Source organism: Tachyglossus aculeatus, chromosome 9, assembly GCF_015852505.1.
Source record: "Tachyglossus aculeatus isolate mTacAcu1 chromosome 9, mTacAcu1.pri, whole genome shotgun sequence".
Lineage (NCBI taxonomy): Eukaryota > Metazoa > Chordata > Mammalia > Monotremata > Tachyglossidae > Tachyglossus > Tachyglossus aculeatus.
This window is the reverse complement of record NC_052074.1, coordinates 38,909,143-38,928,390: the sequence shown is the minus strand read 5'-3', so window position 1 is coordinate 38,928,390 and position 19,248 is coordinate 38,909,143. Positions and strand designations below refer to the sequence as shown.

At 47.5% G+C, this 19,248-nt stretch overlaps 1 protein-coding gene across 1 annotated transcript in view; it reads right to left on the bottom strand.

Annotated features, from left to right (window-relative positions):
• Positions 1-19,248, bottom strand: part of ARHGAP15 (Rho GTPase activating protein 15) — a 413,180-nt gene that overhangs the window by 122,534 nt on the left and 271,398 nt on the right. The window contains exon 9 of the mRNA XM_038751348.1: positions 17,980-18,078. Coding sequence (XP_038607276.1) covers positions 17,980-18,078 — 99 coding nt within the window. The remainder of the gene's footprint in view (positions 1-17,979; positions 18,079-19,248) is intronic.

Below are 19,248 nucleotides of genomic sequence, written 5' to 3'. Positions count from 1 at the left end.
TCTCCCTCTTGAATCTTCTCCAAGTCTTCTGAACCAAATGATGTCGATAATCCACGAGCGCACCGGTAGTGTCAGAATGAGTTCGAATCGCTCCCCTGGGTCTGTGGTCAGAACTCACAGACTTGCACCCAGACCCCCAATGGGGGGGGATTAACTAAATCCCAGTGTTCTCACTTGTTAATCAAGGAGGCATTGTTCACAGCACAGGTATCAAGCCTGTGAGAGACTTCTGACCAGGATTGGGAAATTTAGAATTCCCAATTTTGGGCCAGTGACAATGGACCACAATGGACCTAAAGTGTAAGTTCCTGGAGGGTAGGGATCATGTTTGCTTAATAATGATAATAATAATGATAATTGTGCTTAATACAGTTCTTAGTATGTGCCAAGAACTATAGTAACAGGGTAGATGCAATATAATCAGGTTAGATCCAGTCCTGGATCCAAGTGGAGCTTATAATCTAATAGAGAGAGACAATAAGTACCTTAGACCCATTTTACAGTAAAGGAAATGGAGGCACAGAGAATAATAATAATGGTATTTGTTAAGCACTTACTATGTGCCAAATACTGTTCTAAGATCTGGGGTAGATACAAGGTAATCAGGTTGTCCCACTTGGGGCTCCCAGTCTTAATCCCCATTTTACAGATAAGGTAACTGAGGCACAGAGAAGTGAAGTGACTTGCCCCAAGTCACACAGCTGATAAGTGGCGGAACAGGGATTAGAATCCACGACCTCTGACTCCCAAGCCCGGGCTCTTTCCACTAAGCCATGCTGCTTCTGGTGAAGTTAAGAGAAGTTAAGTGACTTGCCCAGGATCACAGAGCAGGCAAGCGGCAGAGCCAGGATTAGAACCCAGATCCTCTGACTCCCGGGTTCATGCTTTATCCACTAGGCCATGCTGCTTCCTGAATAAATTCTAGAACTGCTAGATTAACTGGTTTACTGTTTTCAGGAATTCCAGGCTCTCTACTCTTGCCGTCGAGGTGGCAGGATTGCGATGAGAAAAATCCTGCCAAACTCCAAACGGGAGCAGAGGCTTCTGGAAAGACTCTGCCGCCCACTCCGTGGAGGGAGCATCCTTAAGGAATCGGAAACGAGGCTATAAAGGCCAAGCTGGAGGTGAAGACACAATCCCGACTAATACAATTGATGAATTCTGCTCCGAGCAGGCAGCTCTTCAAACTCAATTTGCTTTTTGGTAGAGTCACTACTATTTAAGCGTTAAATATGTGTTAATGTTTGGAGCGATGCCTTCACGGGTGTTAAGAGGGAAGATGAAAAAAGCATGGGCCTGGGAGAGCAGAGTTCTAGTTCCAGCTCTACCACAGGTTCGCTGGGTGACCTTGGGCAAGTCACTTGACTTCTCTGAGCCTCAGTTTCTTCATCTACAAAATGGAGATGATAGACCTGGAGCCTTGTGTGGGTAAAGGACTGTGATGATCTTATAACCTCCGGCACAGAGTAAATGCTTCATAAGGGCCATAAATAAGGGCAAAATGAAGACCAGGTGACTTTGTTGGGGCCTTGGAAACACTGGATCTGGAAGAGCAGAGGATGAGTAAGATGGCCGAACATGGGAAAATGGGGCTTCTCCCTCTGTGTCCTTCCCAGGGTTGGCACAGCAGAAAATTTCAATCAATCAGTGGTATTTATTGAGCGCTTACCGGGTGCAGAGCACCTTACTAAGCTCTTGGGAAGCTACAACCCAACGTAGTTGGTAGACACGCTCCTTGCTCGCAACAAGCTTACAGGCTAGAGGGAAATTTGGGGAATTTCAGACTCCTGGTGCTGAGCTGAGTCTTGCCAGAAAGGGATCGCAGTCAAGTGGGCGTCTTCTAGTCACGACGTTGGGAGCCCTGGACCTTTCTGTCAGGGAGCACTGGGTTTCTCTGTCGGGGAGTACTGGACCTCTCTGTTGGAGGGGGGTGGTGTGTCATGGGTCTCTCTGTCAGGGGAGCCCCACCCTGTCTGTTGGGGGACCCCAGAGCCTCTATCTTGGGGGAGACCCACCAGTCAACCCAGATGGAACGGAGGCCAGAGTGGAGGCGGTTTCCCAGGAGATGTGGGGGTGAGGAGGCCGGGAGGACGGTGGGCCCATCACCCAGGGTTTGCCATGAGGGACCTGTGCCCCCCCACCCCCACCCCAAGACACCACCTCCCTGCCTCAAGGAGGAAAGACCCACGGTCCTGACTGACGGTCAGCTGATGATGGGGAAACTCTCAACCTCCAACCTCCCCTCCGTTACTTAGAACTGCCTGCGGATGTGATAGCCACACAAATGCATCCACTAGCCGTCTCAACTCAGATCGCTTTTCAAATCAACAAGGGTCATGGTGCTGGGACACATCCACCCACCCACGCAAGACGTTCTAATCCCAGCTCTGCCCCTTGCCTGCTCTGGGACCTTGGGCAAGTCACTTCATTTCTCTGTGCCTCTGTTATCTCATCTATAAAATGGGGATTAAAACCGGGAGTCCTACGTGGGACATGTATTGTGTCCAACCTGATTCACTTGTATCTACCCCAGTGCTTAGTATGGTGCTATGCTCTGCACCCGGTAAGCGCTCAATAAATAATGATAATAATAATAAAATACGATTGGCTGACAGACTAACAAATGCCAAACACACACACACACACACACACACACACACACACACACACAAAATCACATCCATACACATATTCACAGAGCACACACAGGGAGAATTTTCTAACTGGAAGGTGGATCACAAGATAGTCTTATTTAACTGACTTGAAAATATCTGCATTGAAATACCAGAGCTGCAGGTCTAATATCCATGAAAACCTAAGTGTGTGGCCTAATAATAATCATGATAATGGTATTTGTTAAACACTTACTTTGTGCCAGGCACTGTTCTAAGCACTGGGGTAGATAAAAGATAATTGGGTTGGACACAGTTGCTGTGACACAGTCTTAATCCCCACTTCACAGAAGAGGTAACTGAGGCACAGGACTTGCCCAGGGTCACACAGCAGACACGAGACAGAGTCGGGATTAGAACGCAGGTCTTTTTGACTCCTGGGCCCATGCTCTATCCACTAGGCCATGCTGCTCTCTGAAAATGTATCTACCTACTCTATTTTATTGTACTCCCCCAAGCACTTGGTTCAGTGCTCTGCACACAGTAAGCATTCAATAAATATGATTGATTGATTGACTGCTCCAGTTCTGAGACCCATTTTCTGAGCTCCCCTGTGGACACTGGGAATTTCTTGAGCAGTTGGGAGGGGCAGTTTCCCTTTCTAACCCGAAGGGATCGCATTAGATGCTGGACCAGTCAGCCAGTTTGATACCGGACTGTCAATCAGTCAGTCTGCCTGTCAATCGTATTTATTGAGACCTTACTGCATGCAGAGCACTGCACTAAACGAGTTGGTAGACACGTTCCCCGCCTGGATCAGCTCTGTGCTCGCCCTTCCGGACAGTGGGCTCCACTCTCTCCTTGGCTCTCCCTCCTATGGAGAGGAAACATTGCACCAGACCGTTTTATGGCCAAGGCATTTTTACTTTGAATGATGAAACGCTGTGAGGGGCTGGTTTCATTAGGAGAGGAGGTAAACAGAGCATTAATTAAATTTGTGGATGATACTAAATTGGAAGGAACTGTGGACATCTGTGAGGACAAAGGAACAAGACGAATGGACTAAAGGAGTTTAGAAATGTGGGCAGGAAATAATAAAAGGAGATGCAGTCTTATATAATGCAAGCGGATCCATTGGGGAAAAGATAATCAGAAACATGGCTATTTGCTGAAGCTTGGTGGGCCATGGTGGCGAAGAGACCTAAGGGGTGATAATGGGAAAAAAATGATTCATACGCCAGTGGTACAGTAGGAACACATGCATGCACAGCACACTTATAATGATAATAATAATTTTGGTATTTGTTAAGTGCTTACTATGTGCCAAGCACTGCTCTCAGCGCTGGGGGAGATACAAGGTGATCAGGTTGTCCTACATGGGGCTCACAGTCTTAATCCCCCTTTACAGATGAGGTAACTGAGGCCCAGAGAAGTAAAGTGACTTGCCCAATGTCACACAGCTGACAAGAGGCAGAGCTGGGATTAGAACCCATGGCCTCTGACTGGAACATGAAGCAGTGGAAAATCCCGGCCCCTAGAAGAAAGGTCTTCACTACCATGGCCTCGGCTGTTGATGTTGTTAATGGTATTTGTTAAGTGCTTACTACGTTTCAGACACTACTAAGCGCTGGGGTAGATGCAAGATAATCAGGTTAGACACAGTCTTTGCCCAACATGGGGCTCACAGTCTTAATCCCTATTAGAGATTATGAGAAGCAGCATTGCTCAGTGGAAAGAGCCCGGGCTTTGGAGTCAGAGGTCATGGGTTCTAATCCCGGCTCCGCCAACTGTCAGCTGTGCGACTTTGGGCAAGTCACGTAACTTCTCTGGGCCTCAGTTACCTCATTTGTAAAAAATGGGGATTAAAACTGTGAGCCCCCCATGGGACAACCTGATTACCTTGTAACTTCCCCAGCGCTTAGAACAGTGTTTTGTACAGAGTAAGCGCTTAACAAATACCATTATTATTATTATTATTATTATCATTATTGGGTTGGACACAGTCCCTGTACCACAGGGGGCTCACAGTCTTAATCCCCATTTTAGAGGAGAGGGAACTGAGACACAGAGAAATGAAGTGACTCGCCCCAGGTCACACAGCAGACAAGTGGCGGGGCTGGGATTAAAACCACATCCTCTGGTTCCAGGCCGGTGCTCTAGCGATTAGGTTATGCTGCTTCCTAAAAAGAAATGTCCCAGGCCCATAAGGAATTTACCGCTAAGGTCCATCTCTTTCATCGGTGATCTGGGGTCTGCTCCCTAGGAAACAGGAGGCAGCCTCAGCCCTGTCATCTCCACGAAGCATCTTGGCTATTCCCCCCTCCTCCCAGAGTGTCCCAGGAAACTGCTGAGTGCTCCCTAGTAATAATTGTGGTATTAAGATACACTACCAGAACGATTGCAGATGGAGGTGGGGCGTGGTGGGAAAGATGTGTCTGTGGAGTCGCTATGGGTCAGAGATGACTCGACAGCAGAAGACAAAACAAGATTCGTTAAGCGCTTACTATGTGCCAGACACTGTACTAAGCGCTAGGGTGGTTACAAGCAAATCGGGTTAGACAAAGTCCCTGTCCCACATGGGGCTCGCAGTCTCTGTCCCCATTTTAAGAGAAGCAGCGTGGCTCAGTGGAAAGAGCCCGGGCTTTGGAGTCAGAGGTCGTGGGTTCAAATCCCGGGTCCGCCACTTGTCAGCTGTGTGACTTTGGGCAAGTCACTTCACTTCTCTGGGCCTCAGTTCCCTCATCTGTAAAATGGGGATGAAGATTGTAAGCCCCTCATGGGACAACCTGATTACCTTTGTATCTACCCCAGCGCTTAGAACAGTGCTTTGCACATAGTAAGCGCTTAACAAATACCAACATTATTATTATTATTATTATTATTTTGCAGATGAGGTAACTGAGGTCCAGAGAAATGAAGTGACTTGCCTGAGGTCACCCAGCGGACAAGCGGTGGAGCCGGGATTAGAACCGAGGACCTTCTAACACCCAGGCCCAGGCTCTACCCATTAGGCCATGCTGCTTCCCAGAGGCCTCTAGTTCCTGCCTTCTGTGCCCACCCCTGGGGCACTGGGGCCCGGTCTGCAGACAGCCTCGGCCCCCAGTTTAAGGACCCTCATCAAGGAGAGCATGACCAATGACAGTAGTCCTAAGTCACTCTCCTTGCCATGGATCCCCGGAATGGGGGCAACTGGAAAGTCCATCTTGGGCAATCACATTTATTGAGCGCTTACTGTGCACAGAGCACTGTACTAAGCGCTTGGGAGAATCCAATTAAATAGAGTTGGTAGACAGGTTCCCCTCCCATAAAGAGTTTATAGTCGAGAGGGAGGGGAATGGGCCAGGTTCACCCAACCATCTTCTCGCCCCTCTGGGTCCCCCCGGACGGGCTCAACCGGCTTTGGCAGCCTGGAGAGGAGGGGGTGTCATTCATTCATTCAATCGTATTTATTGAGCGCTTACTGTGTCAGTCAGTCGATACTATTTATTGAATAATTACTATGTGCGAAGCCCTGGACTAAGTGCTTGGGAGAGCACAATACAACAGCACACACGCAGTGCCTGCCCCAAATGAGCTAACAGTCTAAAGGGGGAGACAGACATTAATAGAAATAAATGACAGATATGGATATAAGTGGTGTGAGGCTGGGAGTGGGAATGAATAAAGGGAGGAAGTCAGGGAGAGGTAGAAGGGAGATGAAGCTTCTCGGGAGTGGCGGCAGGGCCTGTTTCCTTTCTCTGTCCTCTGCCCCGCTCACAGGATGCATTGAATTTGAGACCCTCCCCTGCCCACTGGTCACCTCCTGAACCCACCCCACCCCCAGTCCCGGCCAGGGTCTCCCCTGAGTCTCACGACCTTCAGGTTGGCCCTGAGGGGAGGGGGCAGGGGGCGGCATGTCTCGTTCCCATTCCCACTGCCCGTCCTGGAACCGCCAACTCATCCACTTTGCCCAATCTCCAGTGACTTCCATGATTTTGCAAGCAATTAGCTTGCATGAAGAAATAGTTATTGATATAATTCTCGTTTAAAAGACCGCAAGTTCATTTGGACTTTCGGGGCCCTGGCATCTGAAACCCCACACTGCCTTTTCCACTTAGCATTCCTGAGTGGACTGTTTTTCCTCCCCAGCTTCGCGTCCGCCGAGGGTGGATGCTTTAGCCCATGGGCCCCTAGGGTGTCTGGTGTGGAGCCCCCCGGTTCTGGGGATGTCGTTGGATCCAGAACTGCCTCGGGGTGACTGACATCCAGCTGACCTGGTGGTGTGCTCGCCTGGGCCGGAGAGCATTCGGGAGTGTCTGTCAGATAATCAGTATTTATTGAGCACTTACTGTGTGCAGAGCACTATATAAAGAGCTTGGGAGTTTACAACACAACACTAAACAGACACATTTCCTTGCGTGCAATAAGCTTACAGTCTAGAGGGAGAGACAGACATTAATAGAAACAAATGAAATACTGATATGGACATAAGTGCCGTGGGGCTGGGAGGGGAATGAATCAAGGGAGCAAGTCAGGACAATGCAGGAGGAAGTGAGAGAAGAGGAGAGGAGGGCTTAGTCAGGGAAGGCCTCTTGGAAGAGCCTTCAGTGAGGCTTTGAAGGTGGGGAGAGTCATTGTCTGACGGATATTTGGAAGGAGGGTGTTCCAGGCCAGAGGCAGGATGTGGGCGAGAGGTAGACTGCGAGATAGATGAGATCGAGGCTCAGTGAGAAGGTTAGTATTGGAGGAATGTGGTGTGGGGGATGGATTGTAGTAGGGGGTTGGATTGTAGTAGGAGAGCAGGAGCATCGGTCCCAAGATGCTTTCACAGGATGTGTCAGAGGGTACCCTCTCTATTCTCCACCCCACTGGGGAATTCCCTGGGGTGAGCACAGCAAGGCTGGCCACCAAGTGACCCCTGACCTCTGGTGGCCCTCAAACCCACCCGATGTCTCTCGTCTGACCCAGCAGTAAGGGGTGGGAATCGGCCTGTGTGTTTGGTCCATTACCTACCGAAGCGGGGTGCCCCTGGGGACCCCCTTAACCCCACTGTTGGCTCCTGATGTGTCCTGAGGCCCACCTCCCTAGTCTCTGGGAACACAGGTGCTGCTCCCGTGCCATGAAACTATACAGCAGGAGCCACATCGGGGAGTGCTGACCATAGGAACACTGGACAGAAAGGCTGCTGGCACCTTTTCTGGATCACACAGGGAACTGATCAGCTGGAAACCACAATACCTCCCGACCACCGAGCCTGTGTTCGGCAACTGAGTCTCTGGTCCTCTTTTCTCAAGAAACTGGGGAATAATAGCGATAATAAAGATGACAATAATAATAATGGCATTTTTTTAAGCGCTAACTATAGGCCACGCACTTTCAGACAATCAATAATCGGAGGCAGTCCCTGTCCCACTCACGGTCTAAGAGGAAGATCAGGGATTTTACAGATCCCCGTTTTGCAGAAGAGGGAACTGAAACCCAGAGAGGTTTAAGTGACTCGGCCAAGGTCACACCACAGGTCAGGGGCAGAGCTGGGATTAGGCTCTGCTCTTTTCACTAGGCCACAGTGTTCCCTTAATTGGCCATATAAGTGTGTGTGTATGCATACATACAGACACACACACACACACACACACACACACACACACACACACATAAATAGCACACATATGTATAAACATATGTATACATGTATATATGTATATATGTATACATGTATATATGTATATATATATATATATATATATATACATATATATATATATATATATATATATATCTCCAGAAGTACCTACGTCCTTTCCCCAGGCCTAACCGGAAGGTGAGGGGTAAGCCGGAGCCAACAGCAGAGACAGTAAATGTGACTGTGGTGAGCATTCCGCATCTGCTTGCTGTTCCTGGCAAAGCTTAACAAAGAAATGTTTTCCTTCGCTCATGGGAAGACAATTCTCTGGAAGTGATTAGTTGTGGAGCAGATAGCGGGGAACACCGAGCGGGGAGCATTCTGTCATCCTGTCTTTTCCCCAGCCATGGAGCTCAGGTGCGACAGGCTGCCTTGTATCTGGGTTTCCACCTTCAAGGTGCCAACCGCGTCTTCCCTCTCTCACCCCTCGGCTTCCCTCCCTCAGGACCGCCTCCCTGGGCCTTTCCCTGATTTCTTTCTCACACCCTCTCCCCACGTTTCCTGTTTACTCTTCTTGATGATTTTCTTTCTCTTTTTCTCTCTGTCCCTCTCTTCCTCCCAAACGGCTTCCTCTCAGACACGGTGGCCCCTGCGGGAAACCCTTCTGCTCCCTTCCCAGCCCAAGCCTAGCTCTGGTCTGGCCTACACAAAGCCCCGAGGAGGCCATGGGGAATGGGCGGGGGCACCCGGGAGCGGCCTGGTGAGGAAAGCAGGAGCCACCGCTCTTCCCCGGATGCTGAGGCGGGCTCGAACACCCCTGGCCGGCCGCTGGCACGGGTGCCTCATGATTCAGCCATCCTGGCTGGCCGCTTCAAAGCCAACGCAGTTCACTGCCCTGGGAAACAGTTTTGTTCAATCTGCAACTATCCCTCAGAAAGAAAAGAAAAAAAAATGGCTAAGTGCTTATCTCCAGCAAGGACGATTCCTTTTTTCAGGATGAAATTTTTATCAGTTGTTTGTTTCTGGGCCTCTCATTTCACTCAGGAATTATAAAACCCGCAGGGGAGCACTCTATTGGGAAAGGGGTGGAACGACTCATCGCCAACCAAAGACGTTAAAGGGCACATTCTTTGGGGAAGGATCGCTTGCGGGGGGGTGTCTGGACCTAGCGACGGGGCATCAGCCCCGCCTGGTGTGGGAAGATGGGGCCAGAGAGAGTCAGCTGAAGTGGGAGGTTTGGTGTGATGGCAGAGCACCAGACCCTGGACCAGAGCCCAAATGGGGGCTGCATGGCAAGGGCTAGCAAAGAAATCCCTGCTTGCCAGCAAACGTCAAGAGGTTTGAAGAAGTTCCACACCCCAACCTCAGTAAACGCTGTGAGTTCTGAGCTCAGGGATCAACCACCATCTCTTATCTCACACAGAACTGTCTCCTGCTACTACCCTCACCCTGAAATCTACATACGCTTTCCTAACACTTATGGGATTTTTTTTTTTAATGGTATTTGTTAAGAGCTTACTATGTGCCAGGCACTGTACTAAGCACTGGGACAAGTGCAAGCTAATCACGTTGGATGCAATCTGTGTCCCTCATGGGGCCCCCAGTCTTAATCCCCATTTTTCAGATGAGATAACTGAGACAAAGAGAAGCGAAGTGACTTCCTCACCTGTCAAATGGGGATTCAATACCCGCTCTCCCTCCTACTTAACTGTGAGCCTCGTATAGGACTGGGACTGTGTCCGATTCATTCATTCATTCTTTCAGTCGTATTTATTGAGCACTGTCCAATCTATTTACCTTGTACTTACCCCAGCACTTAGAACAATATTTGACACATAATAAGTGCCTAACAAATACCATAAAAATAAACCAACAAAAAACCAAACAAACAAAAAACTAAAGAGCAGACAAGTGGCAGAGCCGGGATTAGAACCCAGGCCCTTGTTCTATCCATTAGGCCATGCTGTTCGCTGCACACCCAACGTGAGTACTTTAATTAATTCAGCTGGGTGTTGAATCATGAGAAACGTCCTCTGACTCCCAAGCCTGTGCTTTTATCACTAGGCCATGCTGCTTATTTTTGGCACCCAGTTTAAGAACTATTACTGCCATTACCACTACTACAAGAAGAGTACAGAATTATATCCTCGGGTAGGAGAGTTAAAAATATATCCATTTCCAAGGGCCATACAAACAGATAGTTCAAAAGGAATCCGCTGGTGAAACGTCCGGAGTGGGAAAATAAATATAAATTTGACGGGGCAAATGGGATTAGGCTGTGGACCACTGGCCACCCTAGATCAACTCCTCTCGACTCCAGCCGTTATCGGGATGGGCCAAGCGGGAGGGACATTTTGAGAGAAGGGTTTAAGGTAGGTCGAAAACGTTAGCCGTTTGACGACATTTTTCAGGTCACCAGAATCTACCCAAAGATAACTAATTGTTCAAAGTAAACATTCCTCTCGGACCACAAAAGGAATCCATTACACAAACATATAATTCACAGTCATTTTTAGTGGGTTGTAAACAGTTTGGAATGAGCATAAAATGGGACAAAAATCAAAGTGAGCGTTTTGAAATGAAAAAGTGTTTGCTCCCAAAGGTCAGTCACTTTGCTTGGCAAACTAGGTCGGAGAGCCTGGGAAAATGCTGATCACACAAGCAGTGAGAAGGTTGGAAAGCCAACAACTCCTCTGTTTCTTTAAACAGAGATCGGAACCTATAACTGGGTCCCGTCAAACAAATGACAGGAAACAAATAGAACAGCTGCTAAGAAGTAAAGTTGAAAGATAAAGCTTTCTGAGCTAAGGACCTTCTCAGAAGTGGACCAAAGGTCTTTCTTAAATCTTGAGGCAAGGTTATGGATCCCAGGATAGCTTTTAGGCACTATGTCAAATATGTAATTTTGTGTATCGTTCCTGTCACAGCATTTCGTGTTCCAGTAGAGCGAGGGGGGGGGCGGGAGTATTACTAAGTATTACTAAGGTCCGCGGGCCCATTTGTGATGAAGAAATCTGTACATGGAATCGCCCCAGCTGCAAGTCCCCCGGCTTGTTTTCGGGTGGATATCAAATGGTTTGAGGGGATGGGGAGAAAGGAACCCGTGTTGGGGACGGGTAGGGGAGAAAATACACCCTTCCTTACTATCCAAACTGCTACCGCGCCGATTAAAACACTCATTTCCCACCTTGACTAATGCATCGGCCTCCTCGCTGACCTCACTGCCTCCTGTCTCTCCCCTCTCCAGCCCTCCCTTCATTCTGCTGCCGGGATTAGTTTTCAGAAAAAAGTACTGCCCGCATCTCCTTACTCCTGAAAAACCTCCAGTGGTTTCATTCATTCATTCAATCGTATCTATTGAGCGCTTACTGTGTGCAGAGCACTGTACTAAGCGCTTGGGAAGTACAAGTTGGCAACATATAGAGACAGTCCCTACCCAACAGCGGGCTCACGGTCTAGAAGGGGGAGACAGATAACAAATCAAAACATATTAACAAAATAAAATAAATAGAATAAATGTGTACAAATTAAATACATATATACAGGTGCTGTCGGGAGGGGAAGGAGGAAAGTTGGGGGATGGGGAGGGGGAGAAGGTGGAAGGTTTGCCCTTCCACCTTTAGGTCCAACAGAAGCTCCTCACCAGCAGCACTCCATCAGCTCTCCCTTTCCTTACCTTACCACGCTGCTCTCCCTACTGCAAGCCTATCTGCTCACTTTGCCCTTCTCTTTGTGCCAACCTAACTCTGCATCTCCATCTCACCTACCTCCCCACCAACCCCTTACCCACATCCTCCCTTGGGCCTGAAATTCCCTCTTCCTTCATATCCAAAAGTACACCACTCTGCCCACCTGCAAAGCCTCACTAAAATAACATTCATTCATTCACTCAATCAATCGTATTTATTGAGCGCTTACTGTGTGCAGAGCACTGTACTAAGTGCTTAGGAAGTACAAGTTGGCGACATATAGAGACAGTCCCTACCCAACAGCGGGCTCACAGTCTAGAAGGGGGAGACAGACAACAAAACAAAACATAAACCAAATGAAATAAATAGAATAAATATGTACAAGTAAAATAAATAGAGTAATAAATATGTACAAACATATATACATATATACAGGTGCTGTGGGGAGGGGAAGGAGTTAAGGTGGGAGGGATGGAGAGGTGGAAGAGGGGGAGAGGAACCAGGAGGCCTTTCCTGAATAACCCCTCATTTCCCAGAACTTGCCCTCCGTCCTGCATCACCTATGCAATTGGCCCTGTGCGCCTTAAGTGCCTGATATTCACCCCAGCCCCAACCCCATAGTAATCATCATAATATTAAATATACAGGGTATTTGGTAAGCACTTATTATATCAATCAATCAGTCGTATTTATTGAGTGCTTACTGTGTGCAGAGCACTGTACTAAGCGCTTGGGAAGTACAAGTTGGCAACATAGTATATGCCAGGTACTCTACTAATGGGATAGATACAAGCTTCTCAGGTTGGACCCACCTTGTCCCACATGGGGCTCACCGCCTTTATCTCCATTTTAAGGATGAGATAGGTGAGGCCCAGAGAAGCATCATGACTTACCCAAGGTCACACAACAGACCCCAGATTACAACTCAGGTCCTTCTAACTCCCAGGCTCCTGCTCTATCCATTAAACCACGCTTATGTATATACCCCTATAATCCCCCATTTCTCCCACCTGTAATTTATCGTCATATCTGTCTCCCCCTCTAGACTGTAAGTTCTTTGTGGGCAGGGATCGTGCCTACCAACTCTGTTACAAGAAAAGAGTAGCTGTGGCGATAACCTAATGCCAGGCTAGACGGAGTGACACTTTGCTCAACAATCAGTGTGGCTCAGTGGAAAGAGCAAGGGCTTTGGAGTCAGAGGTCATGGGTTCAAATCCTGACTCTGCCAATTGTCAGCTGTGGGACTTTGGGCAAGTCACTTAACTTCTCTGTGCCTCAGTTACCTCATCTGTAAAATGGGGATTAAGACTGTGAGCCCCCCGTGGGACAACCTGATCACCTTGTAACCTCCCTAGTGCTTAGAACAGTGCTCTGCACATAGCAAGCGCTTAATAAATGCCATCATCATTATCATTATTATTTTTTAAACCACATACAAATCACTGGGGTTGGGGTGGAGGAAGGGAAAGGGCACAACTCATCCATAGGGAAGGGGGAGATGGGCTCTCTCTCTCTCACTCTCAATCATATTTATTGAGCGCTTACTGTGTGCAGAGCACTGTACTAAGCGCTTGGGAAGTACAAGTTGGCAACATATAGAGATGGTCTCTACCCAACAATGGACTCACAGTCTAGAAGGGGGAGACAGACCAAAGACCTGTCAAGGGTCTTTGGGGCAGAGGCTACAGATGATGGGCTACCGTGATGCTATCAGGGCAGATGGCTTTCGGGTCCAAGCCTCTGCCAGGAGAAGTGGGTCGGCGGTGAAAAGTTATTAGCAGCTGGCTGGTCGGTTCTTTCCCTTCAGGGGAGCAGCATGCCCTAGTGGATAAAGCATGGACCTCGGAGTCTGAGTAACTGCGCAACTTTGGGCAAATCACTTCACTTCTCTGTGCCTCAGTTTCCTCAACTGCAAAATTCTCCCTCCTAGACTGTGAGTCTCTGTGTGGGGCAGGGATTGTAGCTGACCCGATAACTTTGTTTCTCCCATATTGCCTAGAGTAGTGCTTGATGCATAGGAAGTGCTTAACGAATACCATGGAAAAAGGTGAGTTCTCACGCACGGAGGATCTCGGGTAAGACATTCACTCAGGAGCTCTCCCTCGCGCCCAAGAAGCAAAGCCAATTTTGCCTCTACCCTTCTGGGAAAACAGTACTAAGTAAGTAGCGGTAATGTAAGTTGAGTCTTCGGTGGTCAGAGCCAGATTTATGCCGCTTGCAACCCCTGACAGCCTGGCACTCACCGCCCAACCTTAATTTCCAGCGCTCTTCAAATTGGAGCTGAACTTGAATTCAGCTCTCTCCTTCATCCACTCTCTCCTCCCATTATACCCCAGCTCACGTTCTTCATTCCTCACCAGTGAACCTTCTCATTGTGTCTCCCTTCACTCTTCCACTTCCACCCTCTGGCTCACTGCCCTTCCTGTTGCCTGCAACCCCCTCCCCTTGCAAATCTGCCAGATCCTAGTTCTCTCCATCGTGAAACCTTCCTGAAATCTCCCCTCTTCCAGGAGGGAGCCCCCAATTCATTTTTTCTTCTGCCTAGATTGTATGGGTTCTAATCCTGGCTCCACTTGTCATCTGTGTGACTTTGGGCAAGTCACTTAACTTCTCTGTGCCTCAGCTACCTCATCTGTAAAATGGGGATTAAGACTGTGAGCTGTGTGACTTTGGGCAAGTCACTTAACTTCTCTGTGCCTCAGCTACCTCATCTGTAAAATGGGGATTAAGATTGTGAGCCCCACAACCTGATGACCTTGTATCTATCACAGTGCTTGGCACATAGTAAGCACTTAATAAATACCATTATTATTATTATTATCACTTATTCACGCTGAGCCATCTACAGCACTTTTGAACATTTTGATGTGCAGGCTCTTCTTTTAAGCACTTATAAATTCATCAATTCTATTGATCCATTCTCCTCTGCTTCCTTCAAGCACATAAAGTGTGTACAGATGTGTGTGTGTGTGTGTTTGTGTGTGTCTGTGTGTGTGTGAGAGAGAGTGTGTCCCTTTCTCCCATTGGATTGTAAGCTCCTTGAAGGCAAAGATCATAATAATTGTTATAATAACAATCATGATAATTGATTGATTGAATGGTATTGATTAAGCACCTACTATGTGACAAGTACTGCACTTTGTGCCAAGTACTGTACTATGAGAAGCAGCGTGGCTTAGTGGAAAGAGCACGGGCTTGGAGTCAGAGGTTCTGGGTTCTAATCCCAGTTCCACCACTTGTCCACTGTGTGACTTTGGGCAAGTCACTGAACTTCTCTATGCCTCAGTTACCTCATCTGGAAAATGGAGATGAAGACTGTGAGTCCCATGTGGGACAACCCATTTACCTTGTATCTACCCCAGCATGTAGAACAATGCTTGGCACATAGTAAGCGCTTAACAAATATCATGAGAATAATAATAAGCACTGGGGTGGGTACAAAATTATCAGGTGGACGCAGTTCCTGTCCCACCTGAGTTTTACAGTTTAAGGGGGAGAGAGAACAGGTATTGAATTCCCATTTTACGAATGAAGAAGCTGAGACCCAGAAGTGAAGTGACTTGTCCAAGGTCACACAGCAGGCAAGTAGCAGAGCCAGGATTAGAACCCAGGTCCTCTGACTCTGAGGTCCATGCTCCTTCTACTGGGCCAGGCCGTTTCCCTTTTCCCTATACTGAACCCCCGCTGTTTCTTAGGATAGTGCTGTGCATGCCGCTCGTTAAGGGCGGGGAATGTGTCGGTTTATTTTTCTATTGTCCTCTCCCAAGTGATTAGTACAGTGCTCTGCACACAGGAAGTGCTCAACAAATACGATTGACTGACTGGCTGACAGGAGGCATGCAATTTTGAGAAGCAGCATGGCCTAGTGGATAGAAAAACGGCCTGGGATTCAGAAGGACCTCGGTTTTAATCCCTGCTCCGCCATTTGTCTGCTGTGTGATGTTGGGCAGGTCACTTCACTTCTCTGTGCCTCAGTTACCTCATCTGTAAAATGGGGATTATGACTGGGAGTCCCATGTGGAACATGAACTTTGTTCAACCCCTTGAGCTTATCTACCCCAGTGCTTAGTAAAATGTCTGGTACACAGTAGATACTTAACAAATGCAATAAAACTAAAAAAAAACCAACATTAAAAAATTTGGCTGACAATCGAGTTCTTGGTTTGTTTGTATTCAGTAAACGCCACTGAGTGCTTTAGAGTACTTGCTAGGTGTGGTCTTGATTAACCACTCCCTGTGGCCTAGTGGGAACTGGAGATCAGAAGACCTGGATTTTAGTTCCGGCTCTGCTACTGTTCTTGGGGGTGGTCTTGGACAAATCGTTTAACCTCTCTTGGCCTCAGTTTCCCCATCTGTTAAACGGGAAGAAGATACCTGCTCAATATTTTTTCGAGTGTAAGGCCCATATGAGAGAGGAGCCCCGTCTATTAGGATTATCCAGCCCGGTGCTTTGGCATATAGTAAGTGCTTGATAAGTAACATGATTATTATTAATTAATAATGCATGTGGATGGCAAATTGAAAGTGAATTTAGACACACACAGAAACATTTTGAAAATGAATTCCACCGGGCTTTCATCTCTTATAGATTCCGTTTCAGTCTTCTCCTTCCTGAATCTCCCTTCCACCTTCTTCCCCGCTTTCTGAAATTCTCCATTGTACTGATTTCCTTAGCTTCGGGCTCCTCTCTCCCTCCAATCTCCTCTCCACAATTCTCCTCTTTGTTATTCTCTCACTCCTCACTGGTCGGGGAATACCGTATCCCAAGACTATCCTTACTCTATAATTAAAGTATGAATTTCCAGGAGTTGAAAATTGCAGGCTATTTTTATTATGCTCCTACAATAAAGCCAGGTAACACCAAAAGAATTGAAATGGCTTTTTCCTCTGTGGGTCACTTCACGAGGCTGTTTTCCTGTCCCCTGGTTCTCTGGCTTTAAGACAGTAGAAACAAAAAGAGTCAATTGGTTCTTCAATCCTTATTCTAAAAACACCTCGATCTTCTACATGATATATATTTCCCCAGATCCTTGGAACATGCTGTAAACTTGTAACAGATGGTAGTGAAGCTTTGCCTTTTTCTACAATACAATTATAAGATTCTGCATCTCCAGTTAGTATCTTTGTGGGGAAAATGACCTTGAACTTGGATTGTGAGCAGGAGGGCGTTCACTGGCCCACACTAAAAACTCCGGCTTCCGTCAGATTTGGTTCCCTTCCCACTTTGGTGAGCCTGGGCATTTTCAGGCAAAAGGTATTTTTTAGGGCACACCAGGGGTATCATTTTCCTGTGGCCCTGCCTTAGAGGGAGAGAGAGAGCGAGAGAAAGAGAGAGAGAAAGGAAAGAGGAAGGGAGGGAAGGAGGGAGAAGGACAAGAGGGAGAGAACTCTTATTGGTAGTCTAAGCTGGACTTTATTGGGGTTCAGTGCTCTCAGAGAAGCCCCCCGCAAATTTCCCGGCTACGCTGATTCAACACAATTAACAGTAGAGGTAATCAGAAAGTAGTCAGCAGTTTAAAGTCCCTGGCTGGAAGGAAGGAATTTTTAGGACCAAAGTTTTGTCTGTCCAGCTGATGGGACGCTTTGAGAAAAACAGATTTCTTGAGGTGACCTTAGGGAAGCAGCAAGGCCTAATGGCTAGAGCACACGCCTGGAACTCAGAAGGAGCCAAAACTCAAAAGCTCCATCATTTATCCGCTGTGTGAACTTGGTCAAGTCACTTCACTTCTCTATGCCTCGGTTACCACATCTCTCAAATGGGGATTAAGACTGTGAACACCATATGGGACATGGACTGTATCCAACCTGATTAGCGTGAATTTACTCTTGTGTTTAGTACAGTGCCTGGCACATAGTAGATGCTTAAGAAATACCTGAGATTGTGAGCCCCACGTGGGGCAGGGACTTTGTCCAACCCAATTTGCTTGTATCCACACCAGCACTTAGGCCAGTGTCTGGCACACAGTAATCGCTTGACAAATACCACTATTATTGTTACTGTTATTATTATTATTTGCATCATAAAACATATGGCAATGACAACAGGGTAAAAGCAAGGCTGAATATTGTTCCCCACCTCTTTTTTCCACTGCCTCTATGCATTGCTTCACAAAACTGGGGACGGTGGAGTTTTCCCTTTCACACACGGCATGCAGGTGGGAGCCAAAGATTTGATCTATGAAAGAGACATGGAAAAACTTGATTACAATCTGAGCGGGTGTTCCAAACACTTTTCCTCATCAACCATGACTCCAAATGGGGCCAGGAACTGATGGTCATTCCACACTGACCATCCCAAGCCCAGAATTGGACCACAGGTTACACGGTTTGAGCTATGGAGTGGGCCACGGCGAAGACCCACAGTGCCTTCAATGGTCAGACTTCTTCAACTGTTACCCCAAGGGGGTCTTTTCCTTGAAATCAACCCAACTAGAGAGATTGTTTTCAGGGGAGTGAACTTTCTGCCTCCGCTATCTAGGTACCATTGAACAGATAAATAACAATTACACAAACAGTGCACTGCAGCCAATGGGAGCTCAAGAAATGCTATTTTTTGAGCACAGGCCTGTGAGTCAGAGGACCCTGGTTCTAATCCTGCTCTGCCACTTACCTTGTGTGTGACCACGGGCAAGTCACTGCACTTCTCCATGCCTCAGTTCCCTCATTTGCAAAATTGGGATCCAGTACGTATGCTCCCTCCTACTTAGAACATGAGCCCCAGGTGGGACCCAATTATCCTGCATCTACCCCGAGGCTTAGTAAAGTGTTTGACACATAGTAAGTGCTTAATAAATTGTTTTGTTTTAATGTCTGCCTCCCCCTTCTAGACTGTGAGCCCATTGATGGGCAGACTGTCTCTATCTGTTGCCCAAATTGTACTTTCCAAGCATTTAGTACATTGCTCTGCACACAGTAAGCACTCAATAAAGACGATTGAATGAATGAATGGATGCTAACCACTACTATTCCTGCTACTACAACTAATAATAATAATAATGATGGCATTTGTTAAGTGCTTACTATGTGCAAAGCACTGTTCTAAGCACTGGAGGGGGATACAAGGTGATCAGGTTGTCCCACGTGAGGCTCACAGTCTCAATCCCCATTTTACAAATGAGGTAACTGAGGCACAGAGAAGCTAAGTGACTTGCCCAAGGTCACACGGCTGATGATCGGTGGAGCCGCGATTTGAACCCGTGACCTCTGACTCCCAAGCCTGTACTCTTTCCATTGAGCCACACTATTGCTGCTGCTACTACTACTACTAAGTTATGACTTTTACTACTGGAGGGCTAAAGTGGCTGATTGGATTACAGGGTCAGAAAGGAAGAGGGAGGATGCAGGG